The 17,666-nt window shown below is 41.1% G+C and overlaps 2 protein-coding genes across 2 annotated transcripts; one reads left to right on the forward strand and one right to left on the reverse strand.

Annotated features, from left to right (window-relative positions):
- Window positions 1-1,169: 1,169 nt before the first annotated feature.
- Window positions 1,170-10,213, reverse strand: LOC140536248 (uncharacterized). The gene is made up of 5 exons (XM_072657969.1): window positions 10,205-10,213; window positions 9,139-9,546; window positions 8,847-9,091; window positions 5,466-5,606; window positions 1,170-1,335 (listed from the first exon to the last, which is right to left on the reverse strand). The coding sequence occupies exons 1-5, from the start codon at window positions 10,211-10,213 to the stop codon at window positions 1,170-1,172; spliced, it is 969 nt and encodes a 322-aa protein (XP_072514070.1).
- On the forward strand, window positions 6,024-16,438 carry spry2 (sprouty RTK signaling antagonist 2). The gene is made up of 2 exons (XM_072657300.1): window positions 6,024-6,433; window positions 14,566-16,438. The coding sequence occupies exon 2, from the start codon at window positions 14,617-14,619 to the stop codon at window positions 15,529-15,531; it is 915 nt and encodes a 304-aa protein (XP_072513401.1). The 5' UTR covers window positions 6,024-6,433; window positions 14,566-14,616; the 3' UTR covers window positions 15,532-16,438.
- Window positions 16,439-17,666: the final 1,228 nt, after the last annotated feature.

Raw genomic sequence — 17,666 nt, forward strand, 5'->3', positions numbered from 1 at the left:
AGAAATTACATTACATATCAATTCCGGTCCACCTTAAATAAGGCAGAATATAACTGCTGCATCACTTTTGTTCCACCTCATTTCCATTCCACCTTAAATGATGTAGCAACTGCATTCGTTATCATTTCCAAATAAGAAAGAATGCACCATTACTACTGCCTCATTCCCATTCCACCTTAAATAATGCAAATACAACTGCTGCCTCGTTTTTGTTCCACCTTAAATGAAGAAGCGACTGCATTCTGTATCATTTCCGTACAATAAAAAGATTGCACCACTACTACTTCCACCTCATTTCCATTCCACCTTAAATGATGCAGAAATGACTTGATGCTTCAATCTTGTTCCACCTTAAATAATGCAGACTGTAACTGACATTATTGTCGGCCCACCTTAAATGATCCTTTCTGCACCATTTCCATCCCATCTCAAACTCCAACTCCGGCATCATTTTCAGTCCACCTTAAGAACGATGATGCAGGCTGTTAACTGCTGTTATTTCCGTTCCACCTTAAATGATGCATGACTTACGTTCTTCACCATTTAAGGTGGAACTTTTTAAAGGGGCAGATAAGACGCCAACCACAGCATCCTCAACTGGTGTGAAACGGGTGGTGATGGGAATGATACTGACCAGGGGGGCGGGGCCAGGATGTCATTCATCTGCCCCCCTCGCGCCACCTTTACAAAGACCTGGATGCAGTCTGAGCAGTTTGAGGGGGCCGAATATGGAAGTGATTTGGGGGAACTTGGGCCTCGGAGTTACGGCCAAACGTGTCTCGGCTGACCGGCCACATCTGGGCCAGTTGGGAAAGCGGCGTAAATCCGAGATTTCCCCGAACCCTCGCCGCAGAGAGCTGTTTACTAACAGAGCCGGCTCTGCTTACGTTCCATCTGCATCTGCGTTTTCGGAAAGCAGCGCTGCCGAATGTTGTTCACTCCTTCTGCCAAGGATCCACTTCAGCGTCCTGGATCAGCGCCAGCGAGATAGAGCAGATACAAACACACTTAAACCGCAGGGCCCGATCCCGTCCAGTACTCTCCCATCTGCTCTTCATCTGAAGCCCAAACACTCCAGCTTGGTCTGCCGGGACCGCACGGCGTCTGGCATCTGGCCCCAAGACAGTCCTGCAAGTTGTGCGGTGGACCCGTCCTGAAGTCCGGTTCTGTCACTTCATTAAACTGGTCTTGTCCCACAGTCGCCTTTCTGTCGGTTCCGCCGAGCCAGACGGGATAGCCTTCGTCGCCCTCCCACATCGACTGGTGACCCCTCCAACCCAGTCGTCTGGACCTGAGCAGCCTGCAGGCCTGTTGTGCTCTCTCAGGCTCCGGCTGCTGATGGCAGAGCAGCCACTGTTATCACATTATCGAGGAGGGGTCCCGCCCCTATCGATGCTGGACCCCTTGCTAGAGGGCGTTAGCTCCTCCCCCTTAAGGAAAGGCCTCGTCTCTGGTCATTGTGGATGGTTACATGTTTCTAATATTGCAGTGTAAAGCGGTATAGGCTGAACCCACCTCAGCTGATAGACTACAGCTGAGTGTGTGTGTGTGTGTGTGTGTGTGTGTGTGTGAGACGAGGGTGGTTGTGTGTTTGATTGCTGGCTGAACTCTGGCTTTAGTGCTCAGTAGGGGAGCGCTGTTAGCCTGTATTGTTTCCTGCTCGTTCTGTCAGTGTGTGTGTGTGTGTGTTGTCTCAGTGTGTGTGTGTGTGTGTGTGTGTGTGTGTGTGGCATTGTGCTGCCAGTGTGTTCTCTAAGAGCAGATTGACACCGTGTGGTTTGTGGTTTTGTTCCAAACACCTGCGAGTGTGCCAACCTCAACAACAGGTACCTCTCTCACACACACACACACACACACACGCTATTAGACGTACACTGAGTTCTTTGGTTTTAATGGTTTAATGGTTTTAATGTTTTGATGTTTTTTATGGTCTTCTTCTTATAATAACAATAACAAAACAACATCAACAATAATAATATGTTATTATTATTATTATTATTATTATAATATATGGATCATTCTTTTAGAAAATACAAAAGTAATTTACAATTCATTAAGAATAATATTAAACTATTAATAATAACATAAATCAAACTTACAAATGAACACAAATAATATCATAATAAAGTCACTATAACTACAGAACTGTAAAACACTATACACTATATACACTACCTAATACTATATAACACTATACACTGTGTGTGCACTATAAAGATTATATACAATGTATACCCTATACACTACATAATACTAGACATTATATACACTGCATAGTCTATAGACAATATATTTTCACTATATAGATCATAAACACTATAGACTACTAACACTAAATATCATCATATATTCACTATATTACACTTTAAGTACTAAGCTATATAGCACTATATAGATTATATACACTGGACTATATACAACTTTATATTACTATATATGCTATAACACTAAACTGTATATTCACTATATAACACTACATAAACTGTATCACACAATATAAACTATATATCACTACATACAATATATAGTACAACATAACACTACATAACCTCTGTACACTATATATACACTATGCACTATACAGATTATATACACTGTACAGATTATATACCACTATATACACAACATAACACTATATACATTGTATAACACTATGCACTATATATATTGTATAGACTCTGTATAGACTAAATATACTCTGTATTCACCATATAGATTATAGATGCTATACTCTATATACACTATATAACATTTTATATAATATATAACACTACACATTATATATTCACTATATAACACATAGAAACAATGCTATATCGCACTGTATTGATCATATACACTGTATGGACTAATTAAGACTATATACGTTCTATAACACTACATACACTATATAACACAATATAAACTATATAACTATACATAAAATATAAATCAAAACATACACTATATATACACTATGCACTATACAGATTATATACCACTATATACACTACATAACACTATATACATTGTATAACACTATGCACTATATATATTGTATAGACTCTGTATAGACTAAATATACTCTGTATTCACCATATAGATTATAGATGCTATACTCTATATACACTATATAACATTTTATATAATATATAACACTACACATTATATATTCACTATATAACACATAGAAACAACGCTATATCACACTGTATTGATCATATACACTGTATGGACTAATTAAGACTATATACGTTCTATAACACTACATACACTATATAACACAATATAAACTATATAACTATACATAAAATATAAATCAAAACATACACTATATATACTATGCACTATACAGATTATATAAAATGAATAAATTCTATAAGACCACATACACTATATATTACTACATCACAACAACTACAGTGGCCTCCATAATGTTTGGGACAAAGACACATTTTTGGGGAATTACTCACCCCTCATGTGGGGCCCAGTTCCCCTCATATCATCAACTAAGGAGCTGAGAGAAGCAAAAGAACCCCCGGCACATCAGTGTCTTATCTAGAACACAGAACACACACAGCCTCAGTCAATTCTCTGAATCCTACCAGCAGAGAACCAGGCCTGCTTCTCCAGCTCCTATGTGGATGGTCCTCAGCTGTGTCTGCTATGCAGCATCTGTGCCACTAGAGGGCATCTGAACACACATGCTCTGTCTGAGAGCTCGGCCAGAACGGTCTGGACTTCACTGTGAGTTAAAGAAAGGCCACTGGCCGGGGCTTTGTCCCCCTTTGCTGCAGTAACGGCCTCGGCTCGTCTGGGAAGGCTGTTGGTCAGTGGAGGTAATACACCAGCTGTGGGTCAGCAGTGGGTCTAAAGGCCTGTATGAGGGTCTACACTGCAACCACACTCTGGTTTATAGCAGTTACTGAATAGCAGGTCTTACAGCGAAGGTTGTCCACAAACTTCTGGCCACACATTCCATTTCACACACAACCGCTCAGCAACACTATACAACCACCTTACCACCCGGGATACCATAGCAACCTCTTAATGGCACCTGAAAACTCCACATCAACCATCTACATTACTAAATGTAGTTGCCTAGTAACAACATAGCACCACCATAGCATTCACCTAGCAACCTGCTAATTACTGCATAGTGACCATATAGCAACAGCACAGTAACCACCTACCAGCCACCTAGTTACTGCATGGGAACCACATAGAAACACCATAGCAACCACCTAGTTACTGCAGTGTAACCACATAGCAACACCATATTAACCACCTAGGACCATCTAGTCACTGCATAGAAACCACATAGCAACACCATATTAACCACCTGGTTTACATCGCAACACCATATTAACCATCTAGTTACTGCATAGTAACCACATAGCAACAACCTAGCAACCACTTAGTAAACTGTGTATTAACCACATGGCAACACCATAGCAACCACCTAGTTACTGCATAGTAACCACATAGCAACGCCATAGCAACACCATAGTAACCACCTAGTTAGTGCATAGTAACCACATCGCAACACCTTAGCAACCACCTAGTTACTGCATAGTAACCACATAGCAACAACCTAGCAACCACTTAGTAAACTGCATATTAACCACATGGAAACACCATAGCAACCACCTAGTTACTGCATAGTAACCACATAGCAACGCCATAGCAACACCATAGTAACCACCTAGTTACTGCATAGTAACCACATAGCAACGCCGTAGCAACACCATAGTAACCACCTAGTTACTGCATAGTAACCACATTGCAACACCTTAGCCACCTCCTAGCAACCACCTAGTTACTGCATAGTAACCACATAGCAACTCCATAGCAACCACCTAGTTACTGCATAGTAACCACATAGCAACTCCATAGTAACCACCTAGTTACTGCATAGTAACCACATAGCAACACCTTAGCCAACACCATAGCAACCTCCTAGCAACCAGCTAATTACTGCATAGTAACAACATAGCAACATAAACATCACCACGGTACAGCTCATGTGTGTGACTGCAACCAGTACCAGGCCTGTTCTCAGCTCACTACAGCATCTGAAGCTCAGGCCTTCATTGAGAGCTCAGGTCAGTGCACTGTAACCCATACATGTGGAAGCTACTGTTTTCAACCTGTTGCTTAGCACCTTTCATCTACCATCTTCTGAACATCTGCTTAACGGTTCACACCCACCCACACTCTCCTCAAACACTCTGAACTTCCTCCTGAACCTTCTGAAATCTACAATCTGAGCTACATGGACAAAAGTACTGGGACACCTGCCCATTCAGTGTTCAGTCAAGAGCGTCTCCTGCTTTGGTTGGAGTGACTGTCTCTACTGTCCAGGGAAGAAGGCTTTCTACTAGATTTTGGAGGAGGAGCATTGTTGTGAGGATTTGATTGCATTCAGCAAGCTGCGACACTGAGCAAAAGGGGTGCCCAAACTTTTGCTTTACGGTTGAACATACTTTGGCACACCCATCCCTCCTGAAGCCTTCCTGAACCTACGGGAACGGGAACGTGAGCAGTGCATCTGGAGTCCAGCACGAGCACCAAAGCGCCCAAAGCTCAAGTGCGGTGAACCTGCACACCGCTGAAGCTCGTGCACGCTGCACAGCTCGTGCACACGCTGTGCACGTTATTGCACTTTTCATGCATCCCACAGAAGCACAGAAGCAGAGCTCCTCTTCTGAACTTCACGAGCTCCTTTTTTTTTCTTCCTCCAGGCCCACAGGGAGGAGGAGGAGGAGGAGGGGAGGGGGAGGGGGAGGGGAGGGGTGGGGGGGGTGAATGCAAGTCTTTGGAGAGCCAATGAGGCGAGACCGGATGCGATATATCCTCTGGGACAACAGCTCTTCTGTTCCACACACACACACACACACACACACACACTCTTCACCCTCCTCCTCCTCCTCCTCCTCTCCCACATGACGCCATTTACAGCATAAACCCTACCTCCTCCTCTTCCTCCTCCTCCTCCTCCTCCTCTCCGGAAAGAAGAAGAAGAAGAGGAGGGAAGAAGAAAACACACACACATATGCACGCACACACGCACGCACGCGCACACAAACAGGACGCGAGGACTTTGGAGGGGCAAAAAGTGTTAAAAGTCCCCCCCCCCCCCGGGCGCGCGCACGCACGAGCGAGCGAGCGCACTTTCGCTGGTTTTTGTTTTCGTAACTTTTTAACTTAGTTTCACGCGCTTTTCTCCCGAACCCCCCACTCTTCTCCTCCTCTACCCCCCGGGTCTCTTCGCTCCCGTCGCGTGCACACGTCCACGCACCGCGCGAGAGCCCAGTTTTCCGTCATTTTTCTCTTTTTTTTCAGCCTTTTTTTGTGAATGGAACTAAGCGAGCGAGCTCGAGGCGAGTCTCGCGACCGTGGATTTACGCTTTAAGCGAACCAGCCGAAGAGGAGTGCGCGCGCTGAGATCACGGTGAGTGAGTTTTTGGGTGGGTTTCTGGTGTTTGCACCACTTTTAAAAGAAGACGGGGACAGGGGGGGCGAGAACAGGGCGCGTGCTGTCTGACCCCCTCTCTCTCTCTCTCTCTCTCGTGCAGCTTTGCACGCTTGTCTCATGTCCCGCTTACTTTTTCTGCTCAGCTCGTGCGTTTTCAGAGTTTTGAAGTCTGAAGGGGACGCGTGCACGTTCGCATGGGCCTTGAGATGGGGTGGTGGAGGTGGTGGTGCTGTAGGGGTTCTGGTGCTGGTTGTGGTGTTGGGACATAATGGGGCAGCATGGTTTCTGTAAGGGTCTGGAGCAGCCTGTGGTCACTGTGGTCTTGTTGAGGTGGTTGAGATGGTGTTCAGCAAAAGCTGCATCACTAACATAACCTCGCTCTATCGTCCTTGCTCTCTCTCTCTCTCTGTGTCAGTGCCCATACCTCTGAAAGGCTCTGCACCCCCTTCCACCCCCCCCCCATCATAATGCATTGTTTACAGAACTTACAGTCAGACTGTCTGTCACTGTGCCTTTAAGACTGATGTATGTAAATGAGCTCTGTGCTGATTGCCCTGGCTGCCCTGTATACAAATGCACTGCTGATAATGTCAGTGGACGTGGGGCGCGGTAGGCCCAACTGCTGTTAGGCCAAAGGCCAAATAGATGGACGTATGTAAATGCATTGGGGTTTTGTGACATCACTGAAACCTGGAATTCAAAAGTGGCTTATTTTTCTGCACAAGCCGATAACTGTACATTTGTCTTTTTGTGACGCCACGACAACAGGAAAGTCTGAAACAGTCTGTTATTTACGTGTTTTTTTAGACATCACAAAAACAGAATTTAAAAGGGAGTGGAAATATGCAAATTTGTCCCTTTTATGACATCACAAAAACAGAATTTAAAAGGGAGTGGAAATATGCAAATTTGTCCCTTTTATGACATCACAAAAACAGAATTCAAAAGGGAGTAGAGATATGCAAATTTGTCCTTTTTTATGACATCACAAAAACAGAATTCAAAAGGGAGTAGAGATATGCAAATTTGTCCCTTTTTATCACATCACAAAAACAGAATTCAAAAGTAATAGGAAATATGTAAATTGGTCCCTTTTTATGACATTGCAAAAACAGAATTCAAAAGAGAGTAGAGATATGCAAATTTGTCTCTTTTTATGACATCACAAAAACAGAATTCAAAAGGGAATAGAGATATGCAAATTTGTCCCTTTTTATGACATCACAAAAACAGAATTCAAAAGTAAGTGGAAATATGTAAATTGGTCCCTTTTTATATCATCACAAAAACAGAATTCAAAAGAGAGTAGAGATATGCAGATTTGTCCCTTTTTATGACATCACAAAAACAGAATTCAAAAGGGAGTAGAGATATGCAAATTTGTCTCTTTTTATGACATCACAAAAACAGAATTCAAAAGAGAGTAGAGATATGCAAATTTGTCCCTTTTTATGACATCACAAAAACAGAATTCAAAAGGGAGTAGAGATATGCAAATTTGTCCCTTTTTATGACATCACAAAAACAGAATTCAAAAGAGAGTAGAGATATGCAAATTTGTCCCTTTTTATGACATCACAAAAGAGATTTGAAATAATAGGTAAAGATATATAAATGTTTTTTGTGGGGTTTTTTTTGCATAGGCAGATATATGTAAGTATGTATATATGCAAACATGTACATTCACCAATGCAAAAACAACCCAATAAAAACAAATATGAAAAAATGTTTTATCCTATTTTTTCATAGGCAGATATGTTAAAGTGGCTCTTTTTGTGATGTCACTAAAAAAATAGCTCAATAGCTTAAATATGTGTAGAGCACACTGTTTATTATGTAATAAAAAAAGTTTAATTTTGCAAAAGCTCTTCATGTTTAGTGCTTCAATTAAAAACGCCTCGTCGTCAAGGTCAAAGGGTTTTTAATTCATTTAATTTTTTTAATGTTTTTAATTTAGTGTTTTGGAGCTCAGATGTTATGCACTGAAATTAAAGAGACCATAACATGTAAATAAATTACTTTTTTAACAATTACTTTTGAACTAGTTACAACATATGTACAACACTCCCTTTACCTGCAGTTTGAATGGGCGGAGTTAACCTGCTGTAAGCTGAAGTGTGTTGGTTTTTGTGACATCACAAAAACTCTGAATTGAGAGCAGGTCATTTTTGCAGCTCTGTGGACTGTATATATGTGGAGTGTATCTGTGGAGTGAATATGTCTAGTGTATATGAGGAGTGTATATGTGGGGTGTATATATGTGGAGTGTATATGTGGACTGTATATGTGTGGTCTGTATCTGTGGAGTGTATATGTGCAGTGTATCTGTGAAGTGTATATGTGCAGTGTATATATGTGGACTGTATCTGTGGAGTGTATATATGTGGACTGTATCTGTGGAGTGTATCTGTGGAGTGTATATATGTGGTCTGTATCTGTGGAGTGTATATATGTGGAGTGTATATGTGGAGTGTATCTGTGGAGTGTATATATGGAGTGTATATGTGGAGTGTATATGTGGAGTGTATATATGTGGAGTGTATCTGTGGAGTGTATATGTGGAGTGTATATGTGGACTGTATATATGGAGTGTATATGTGGAGTGTATATGTGGAGTGTATCTTTGGAGTGTATCTGTGGACTGTATCTTTGGAGTGTATCTGTGGACTGTATATGTGGACTGTATATGTGGAGTGTATATATGTGGACTGTATCTGTAGAGTGTATATATGTGGACTGTATCTGTAGAGTGTATATATGTGGACTGTATCTGTGAAGTGTATATGTGGAGTGTATGTATGTGGACTGTATCTGTGGAGTGTATATATGTGGACTGTATATGTGGAGTGTATATATGTGGAGTATATCTGTGGAGTGTATATATGTGGACTGTATCTGTGGAGTGTATATATGTGGACTGTATCTGTGAAGTGTATATGTGGAGTGTATGTAAGTGGACTGTATCTGTGGAGTGTATATATGTGGACTGTATATGTGGAGTGTATGTATGTGGACTGTATCTGTGGAGTGTATATATGTGGACTGTATATGTGGAGTGTATATATGTGGACTGTATCTGTGGACTGTATCTGTGGAGTGTATGTATGTGGACTGTATCTGTGGAGTGTATATATGTGGACTGTATATGTGGAGTGTATATGTGGAGTGTATATATGTGGACTGTATCTGTGGACTGTATCTGTGGAGTGTATATATGTGGACTGTATATGTGGAGTGTATATGTGGAGTGTATATATGTGGACTGTATCTGTGGAGTGTATGTATGTGGACTGTATCTGTGGAGTGTATATATGTGGACTGTAAGGACTTCAGGAGATCAAACTAACAGTGTTTACAAACTACAGCACAGCCCTCCTTTTTTATGTTATGGGCTCTTAAATTGCATCATCTCTAAATCTACTGAATTAAAGGCCTGATCCAACACAGCCTTTTCTTCTCCCACACTGATCCCAGTACTGACACCCATCCAGTATCTACTAAATTTAAAACCACCTGTTTTTTATTTGAAACACTAAACTACACTTAAAGGACCCATATCTCGATCCAGTGGGAAAAAGCCCATTTTAAAATTCTAGTTTTTGTGACATCACAACAAATGACAAATATCATATACATTACCATATATATATATATATATATATATATAAATATACCCATTTATGAAATACACTTGAGATATTTATATATCATATATCCGTCTATTGGCTTACAGCAATTTAGCCACACCTCAATCATAAGGTATGTGTTAGTATACAGGGCAGCCAATCAGAGCAGAGGTCGTTTACATACATACATACATCTGATTAGTGTCAGTATTGGTGTCAGTATTGGTCTTAGTCTTAGTGTCAGTAATAGTCTTAGTTTTAATTGTCAGTATTATAGTCAGTATTAATGTTAGTATTCGTGTCATTATTATTATTACCATGACTGTTATTAAGGAATGTGCTGATACAGGAATTGTGGCCTTATACTGATATCCAATATTTAAAAGAAATTAAAATATTTTTTATATAATATATATATATATATATATATATATATATATATATATATAACTTCAAAAGTTTACTTAAGTTTTGCATTAATTGAACCTAAGATAGTAAATTTACGTTAGAAAAAGCATATATTTTGAAAGAGTGCCAATATGATTAAATTGGGACTGAACCTATCTAGATCAGCATTACAGAGAAATACATTTAGGACTAGAGGTTTATGAACAAATAAATAAATCAATAATTATTTATTAATTAATTATTATTTATTTATTAATAATTAATAAAACATTTTTTCACTCATGGAGTTCAGTAAGCACATCAACACACATTAGCTCCAGATATCAGTCAAATCTAAACATCTGTGTGGTAGTGATATGTTGCCTTTTTTAAGCAGTTATGTTTAATTTACATATACCTTATAAACTAAGAATCGTTTACACGTAGTAAATAGCATCAATATGTTTGATCAGTCCCACATTTATTGCATATAAAATAAAAAAGTTTAAAAAATGTACTGAACAGTGATATAGTACGTTCAGTGGTAGTATAAATTTCGTTAGTATGAGCAATAGCATTATTATCAGTCATGCTATTATTATTATTGTGATGTTGTAACTGTGCATAATTGCAATCTGGTAAGGCTTGGCCATTTCCACATGTAGTATAAACTTGAAAGTACTGAACAATGTAGAGCTGTAATTTTAATACTGATATGTGTATTAGTAATGTTATGTATTATAGTTTTAGTGTTATAATGAGTTATAGCATTATTTATTGTGGTGTATTTATAGTAGCAATTTTAGCATTAGTAACAATAGCTATAGTATTGGTATTGTTGTAAGCTGTCATTGCGTTATTATTGTGGTGTTCTTATTTGAATTTCCATTTGAATATGCTAATTCATTTTCATATGCAGTGTATAAACCGTGTCATTGTAAGTTTATTATTTTTAGTAGTAGTAGTTTTGGTAATGGTGTTTTTTTTAGCAGTCATAGGGTTATTACTGTGTTATTTAAAGAAGATCATTTACATATGAATATGCTTGTTGATGTTTACATTACAAGCAGTGTATAAACATTTTTGCTGAAGAGTGTTATCGGTAGTGGCATTTGTATTAGTACAAATGTACCAATACAAGTATGCTAGTAGCATTAGAATTTATAAATTTATTTCTATTATGAATGAGTCCAATCCGATCTGCAGCAAATCTGTGTTGAAACAGCTTCGCACTGCGTGATGTGATGTTAGCTGTGTGTTGTTTCCTGTGGGGTAGTTGAGTGAGTAGTTCGAGTATATGTTAAGATACTCATCCCTTTGTAGCTTTAACCAATATCATATATATGTGATTGATTGACCGATTGGTTGTTTGTTTTTATTTATATTTAAACTAGAGTGTGTTAAAAAAGTATTTAAGATTAAGATTTAAGAATTTTGTATTATATTTGATACATAAAGAATACATTGAACACAGCAGACCTTTTTCAAAACAAAACTAAAACATATAAAACACCTTACCTTAGCACAATGATGTTCAAACACTCAAATATGATACACAACTTAAAAGGGTTGAGTTTATATAAAAGTTTACTTTTGAAATCAGTATTTTTTAAACTTGGAATATTGTATCAGTATCAGCCAAAATATTATTAATCAGCATTGCAAATTCATAAGTATTCTAAGCAGTATTAGTATCGGTAGCTAAAAGAATAGTTGCAGTATTAACATGCTGGATAATTCCCAGTGCCGTGTATCAGCGTTGTAAAAGATTGGACAGTACTACTTTTTATCAGTCTTAGCTTTAGTCATAGTACTGGTACTAGTACTGGAATTAGTATTGATGGTAATAGTCATGGTATTAAATCACTCCCACATGCAGTGTCTAAACATTTGAGGTTATTACTATTACTTACTAACTAGTGTTATTTTTCCTAGTTTTTTTTTTATGAATCATAATACTAATAATAATGTTTGTATAGTTAGTGAGAGTATCTACCTGTAATGAAGTCTGTATAACATTAGAATAAACCCAAATAAACATAAAGTCAGTGGTCAGTGAGAGTGTCTACCTGTAATTAACTATATAACATTAGAATAAACCCAAATAAACAAAGTCAGTAGTCAGTGAGTATCTACCTGTAATGAAGTCTATATAACATTAGAATAAACCCAAATAAACATAAAGTCATTGGTCAGCGAGAGTGTCTACCTGTAATTAACTATATAACATTAGAATAAACCCAAACAAACATAAAGTCAGTGGTCAGCGAGAGTACCTACCTGTAATAAACTCTATATAACATTAGAATAAACCCAAATAAACAAAGTCAGTGGTCCGTAAAAGTGTCCACCTGTAAAACTCTATATAACATTAGAATAAACCCAAACAAACATAAAGTCAGTGGTCAGCGAGAGTACCTACCTGTAATTAACTCTATATAACATTAGAATAAACCCAAACAAATGTAAAGTCAGTGGTCAGTGAGTGTCTATCTGTAATAAACTCTATATAACATTAGAATAAACCCAAACAAACAAAGTCAGCGATCAGTGAGAGTGTCTACCCGTGATTAACTCTATATAACATTAGAATAAACCCAAACAAAGTCAGCGATCAGTGAGTGTGTCTACCCGTGATTAACTCTATATAACATTAGAATAAACCCAAACAAACAAAGTCAGCGATCAGTGAGAGTGTCTACCTGTAATTAACTCTATATAACATTAGAATAAACCCAAACAAACAAAGTCAGCGATCAGTGAGAGTGTCTACCTGTAATTAACTCTATATAACATTAGAATAAACCCAAATAAACATAAAGTCAGCGGTCAGTGAGAGTGTCTACCTGTAATTAACTCTATATAACATTAGAATAAACCCAAATAAACATAAAGTCAGTGATCAGTGAGAGTGTCTACCTGTAATTAACTCTATATAACATTAGAATAAACCCAAATAAACATAAAGTCAGTGATCAGTGAGAGTGTCTACTTGTAATTAACTCTATATACCATTAGAATACACCCACATAAACATAAAGTAAATGGTCAGTGAGAGTGCCTACCTGTAATTAATTCTATATAACATTAGAATAAACTCAAACAAAGTCAGCGATCAGTGAAAGTGTCTACCTGTAATTAACTCTATATAACATTAGAATAAACCCAAATAAACATAAAGTCAGTGATCAGTGAGAGTGTCTACCTGTAATTAACTCTATATACCATTAGAATACATCCACATAAACATAAAGTAAATGGTCAGTGAGAGTGCCTACCTGTAATTAATTCTATATAACATTAGAATAAACTCAAACAAAGTCAGTGATCAGTGAGAGTGTCTACCTGTAATTAACTCTATATACCATTAGAATACATCCACATAAACATAAAGTAAATGGTCAGTGAGAGTGCCTACCTGTAATTAACTCTATATAACATTAGAGTAAACCCAAATAAACATGATCAGAATGTGTTGTGGGTCAGTAAAGTCATTGATCTGTAGGTTAGAAGAGCTCAGGTCTGGGTGCTGATCTTCTCTGAACTCCAGACATTGTATGGATGTGTTGTTTTACCAGCAGGTTGTTTCTGGGCCTCCAGGGCAAAGTCACAGAGTCTTCCCTGTGTTATAGTGGAGGTTTCTCAGAAGCACTTGCATCCCCATAAAGGTATTCTCTAAAGACATCACAGGGTTCTGCGGTCAATAGAACCTCCCGGCGTACTGGACTGAGATGAATACTTGAGGTGTGGAGAGGTGGCACACCTACAGAAAATGACTGAGGGCAGTGTATCTACTCGGTTAATTAAAGACGGCAAAGTTCTAGAGAGGAAATCCAGTGCCAGGATCACAGTAATTGAAGGTGTGAGCAGGATGGCCAACAGTCGGCATGGTGTAGCCACTTTGAGGATCATGCCTATGAGGCTTTACAGCACAATGGAGAGTGTGTGTGTGTGTGGGCATGGTTCATTTGCATGAGTGTGTTTATTAGCATTTCTGTTGGCTAAGCTGGTAGTGATTTGCATAGGTCTATGCAGGGACGTTATGTCAGGTTTGACGTCTCCTGGCTTACATTAACTCTCTTCCTCCTCCCGCAGGACTTCAGATGTGTTCCCGGTGTGCCGGAGAGTCCCCTCTTCAGAGCACAGATGGAGACGAGAGCTCAAAGTGGCGGCAGCAGTGGGCCGCCGGACGGTGGCGACGGCGAGGAGGCGCGGGAGGTCCCGGTCCTCTTGCTCCACCAGATCCGAACAGTTCACACCAGCAATGAGTATACAGATGGGCCTGTGGCCATCTCGGGCCACTCCCGGACTCCGGACTTGCGGCCCTCTGGTCCTTCGGCGGACGAGGGAGTGGTGCAGGATGGTACCTTGCCTGGGAACTCTAGGGACATTCCAGACTCTCAAGACTTTCAGGACTCTCGGGATTTCCGGGACTCTCGGGACTCTTCACAGGGTGCGCGCTCTGCCCAGAGTGCCGCCAGTCGGTCCACCAGCGGCACCAGCGAGGGATCCTACGGCAACTCCTCAGAGCAGCGGCTCCTGGGGAACGCAGGCAGGGCGGCAGGCGAGCAGGTGCAGGTGGTGCGGGTACAACCCAAGCGATCCGAGGCCAAGAACGAGGAGCTGAAGCCCCTGACCATGACTTCCGGCAGTGCAAAGCAGCACTCCCAGCGTTGCGAGCGCTGCCACCTCTGCAAGTGCGAGGACTGCCGGAGTCCCAGGTCGCTCCCGACCTGCTGGCTCTGCGGGCGGCGGTGCCTGTGCTCGGCCGAGTCGGCCGTTGACTACGCCACTTGCGCCTGCTGCCTCAAGGGCATGTTCTACCACTGCTCCACCGACGACGAAGACGTCTGTGCCGACAAGCCCTTCTCCTGCCAACAGCCGCACTGCTGCGTGCGCTGGTCGGCAGCCGGTGCCCTGGCGCTCCTCTTGCCCTGCCTGCTGTGTTACCTCCCTGCCCGCGGCTGTCTGGCGCTCTGTCAAGCCTGCCACGACCGCGCCCACCGGCCCGGATGCCGCTGCCGGGACACCGGTGCTTTGCTCTGCAAAAACAGCACATGAAAAACAAAATCCTTTTCCCATGACAATGTAGTTTCGGCACTGGCGGACTGACGAGAGCAACGTTTGAAGTTTGAAGCAAGTTTGTTTGTTTTTTGTTTGTCCCTCTTTGTCGCCGTGGGGGGATACTTCCCAAGGAAGGACGTCTTCATGGAACTGGACGGCTTTAGTCCAGTAGGAAATGACCCTTCTCTTGTTGGATGAGCTTGATTTTGGGCTTGTGGAGTCCGACTAACACGGTAGAGCGCCCTCCCCTGATCGGCTACCGCTTCCGCGGGGCTTTTCCTTCCTTTTTCTGTCGTTCCATCGAGTCGAGAAGTCCTGAATGTTAGCATTATTGACACTCAGTAACACGACTGATAGCATTTCTCAGACTAACCTTTGTGAATTAGCAAAAATGACAAAAACGTTTCTCAGAGATCTTTTTATTTTTGTACATATTTCAACTGTGAAAAGCAGCGTGCCAAACCACATTGGCACCTTGACAGATCTTTATATATATATAAGAAACATATAATTCGTATATAGCGTTGTACATTCTTTCTGAATGTATGTCAATCAGTTTATATATATATATATATCTATATTTTTTGCCTTACAAAAGCCTTACCTGAATGATCCTTACAGTTCGACTTGTAAAATTGTACAGTGACCCTCAGAAAAACAAAAACAAACCTTTATTTTCTAATTTCGACGCTGTTTAGTGTAAAGAATATTTATTTGAAGTTTTATTATTTTATAAAGAAATATTTATTTCAAGAGGCATCTTCTAGACATCACTCTAACTTTCGGAGACGGAGGAAGAAGATAAGAAATGTTCTTATTGGTGTTGCCAATAAGATTGACCTGGGCGTCACCTTTGATGCATATGTTCACTATAAATTAGAAAATATATTAACTTTTTTCCAAATCCAATGTTTTTGTTGTGTGTGTTTTTGTGTCCTGCTTGAAACAAAACAACAACAGAAACTTTCCATTGTAACGTCTTGCTACAAAGCAGCTATTGTTGGGGATCTTCTGCTTCTCCTGGGCCTTTTGTTTGAGGGACGGATCTGCTGTCAGGCTGTCAGGCTAGCGTTTCGCTGCCCGGGGCTCTTGGTGATGGAAAACATGCACAGGGATCTCTTCGCATCGCGAATCACCGTGAGAGGTGCTGAACGTGCCTGATGGGTGGATTCTTAGCTCTCACTAAAGCAGGGGCTTCTCATCTTCGTAGACCTGCGGTGTCCCTCAAGGGTGACCCTTAGGGCTTTTTTCATTGTGCCGTAGCGCTTTTGCAGTTGCGCTAAACGAGCCTTGAGAATAGGTGTGTATGTACGATGTATGTACGATACGTACGATGGTGCTCAGACGGCCAGTTTGTTTGTTTGCCTGTTGAAGCCACCGTCTCTTCGATTGCGTTCTCCTCCAACTCTTCTTATTCTCCGGCTTCTTTTCCGAACACACTGCTTAGACTAGTTTCGTCCCGCCTGCCCGTGCGAAGAAGCCGTGCCAGAGGCGTTTTTTTTTGCGTGTTTTTTTTTTCTTCTTCTCAGGCCTCCCATGCCGGCAGGAGATCCTGGCCGCCTCCGCTTCCGCGAGGAACATCTGGTCCTGGTTTAGCCGCCGAAGCGTGCGGAGCTCTATCTGGCAGGACTGTTGCTGTTGGCAGGCCGTTGTTTGTCGAGCTCTTCCGTGCTGTGGAAAGAGCCCGAAAGGGAATATATGAAAACCAGATACGCTGGTGGATGCCGGACGGGACGCAAGTTTAGCGCGATTGCTATTAGCCCTGCCGGTGCCAGCTTTGCTTTTACCGTTAGCGCTCAGGCCGAAGCTTGTGCCAGCCCAGCTCTTGCTGCACGGTGTGTCATATAATAACGATACCAGCGCGAGAGAGAGAGAGACAGTGTGAAGGGAAACTGAGCCACGGGTCTTTGATTTATTTGGTCTCCCAGGGCTATGAGTTGCACAGGAAACAGAAGCTACTGCCTTTCGCATGTTGGAGCGTGTTCGGTCGCACCGTGACAGGCGGCTAGCTTTAGGGCTTTCAGCACCAGCTTTTCAGGACGAGAAATCCAATCGCTTGATTGTGCAGCTCCAGTCATTGTTTTAAGCCGTGAATAGGGTAGAGGGTAGTGTGACGTGGGGGGCGGGGGGCG

The sequence above is a fragment of the Salminus brasiliensis genome, chromosome 15 (assembly GCF_030463535.1).
Source record: "Salminus brasiliensis chromosome 15, fSalBra1.hap2, whole genome shotgun sequence".
Lineage (NCBI taxonomy): Eukaryota > Metazoa > Chordata > Actinopteri > Characiformes > Bryconidae > Salminus > Salminus brasiliensis.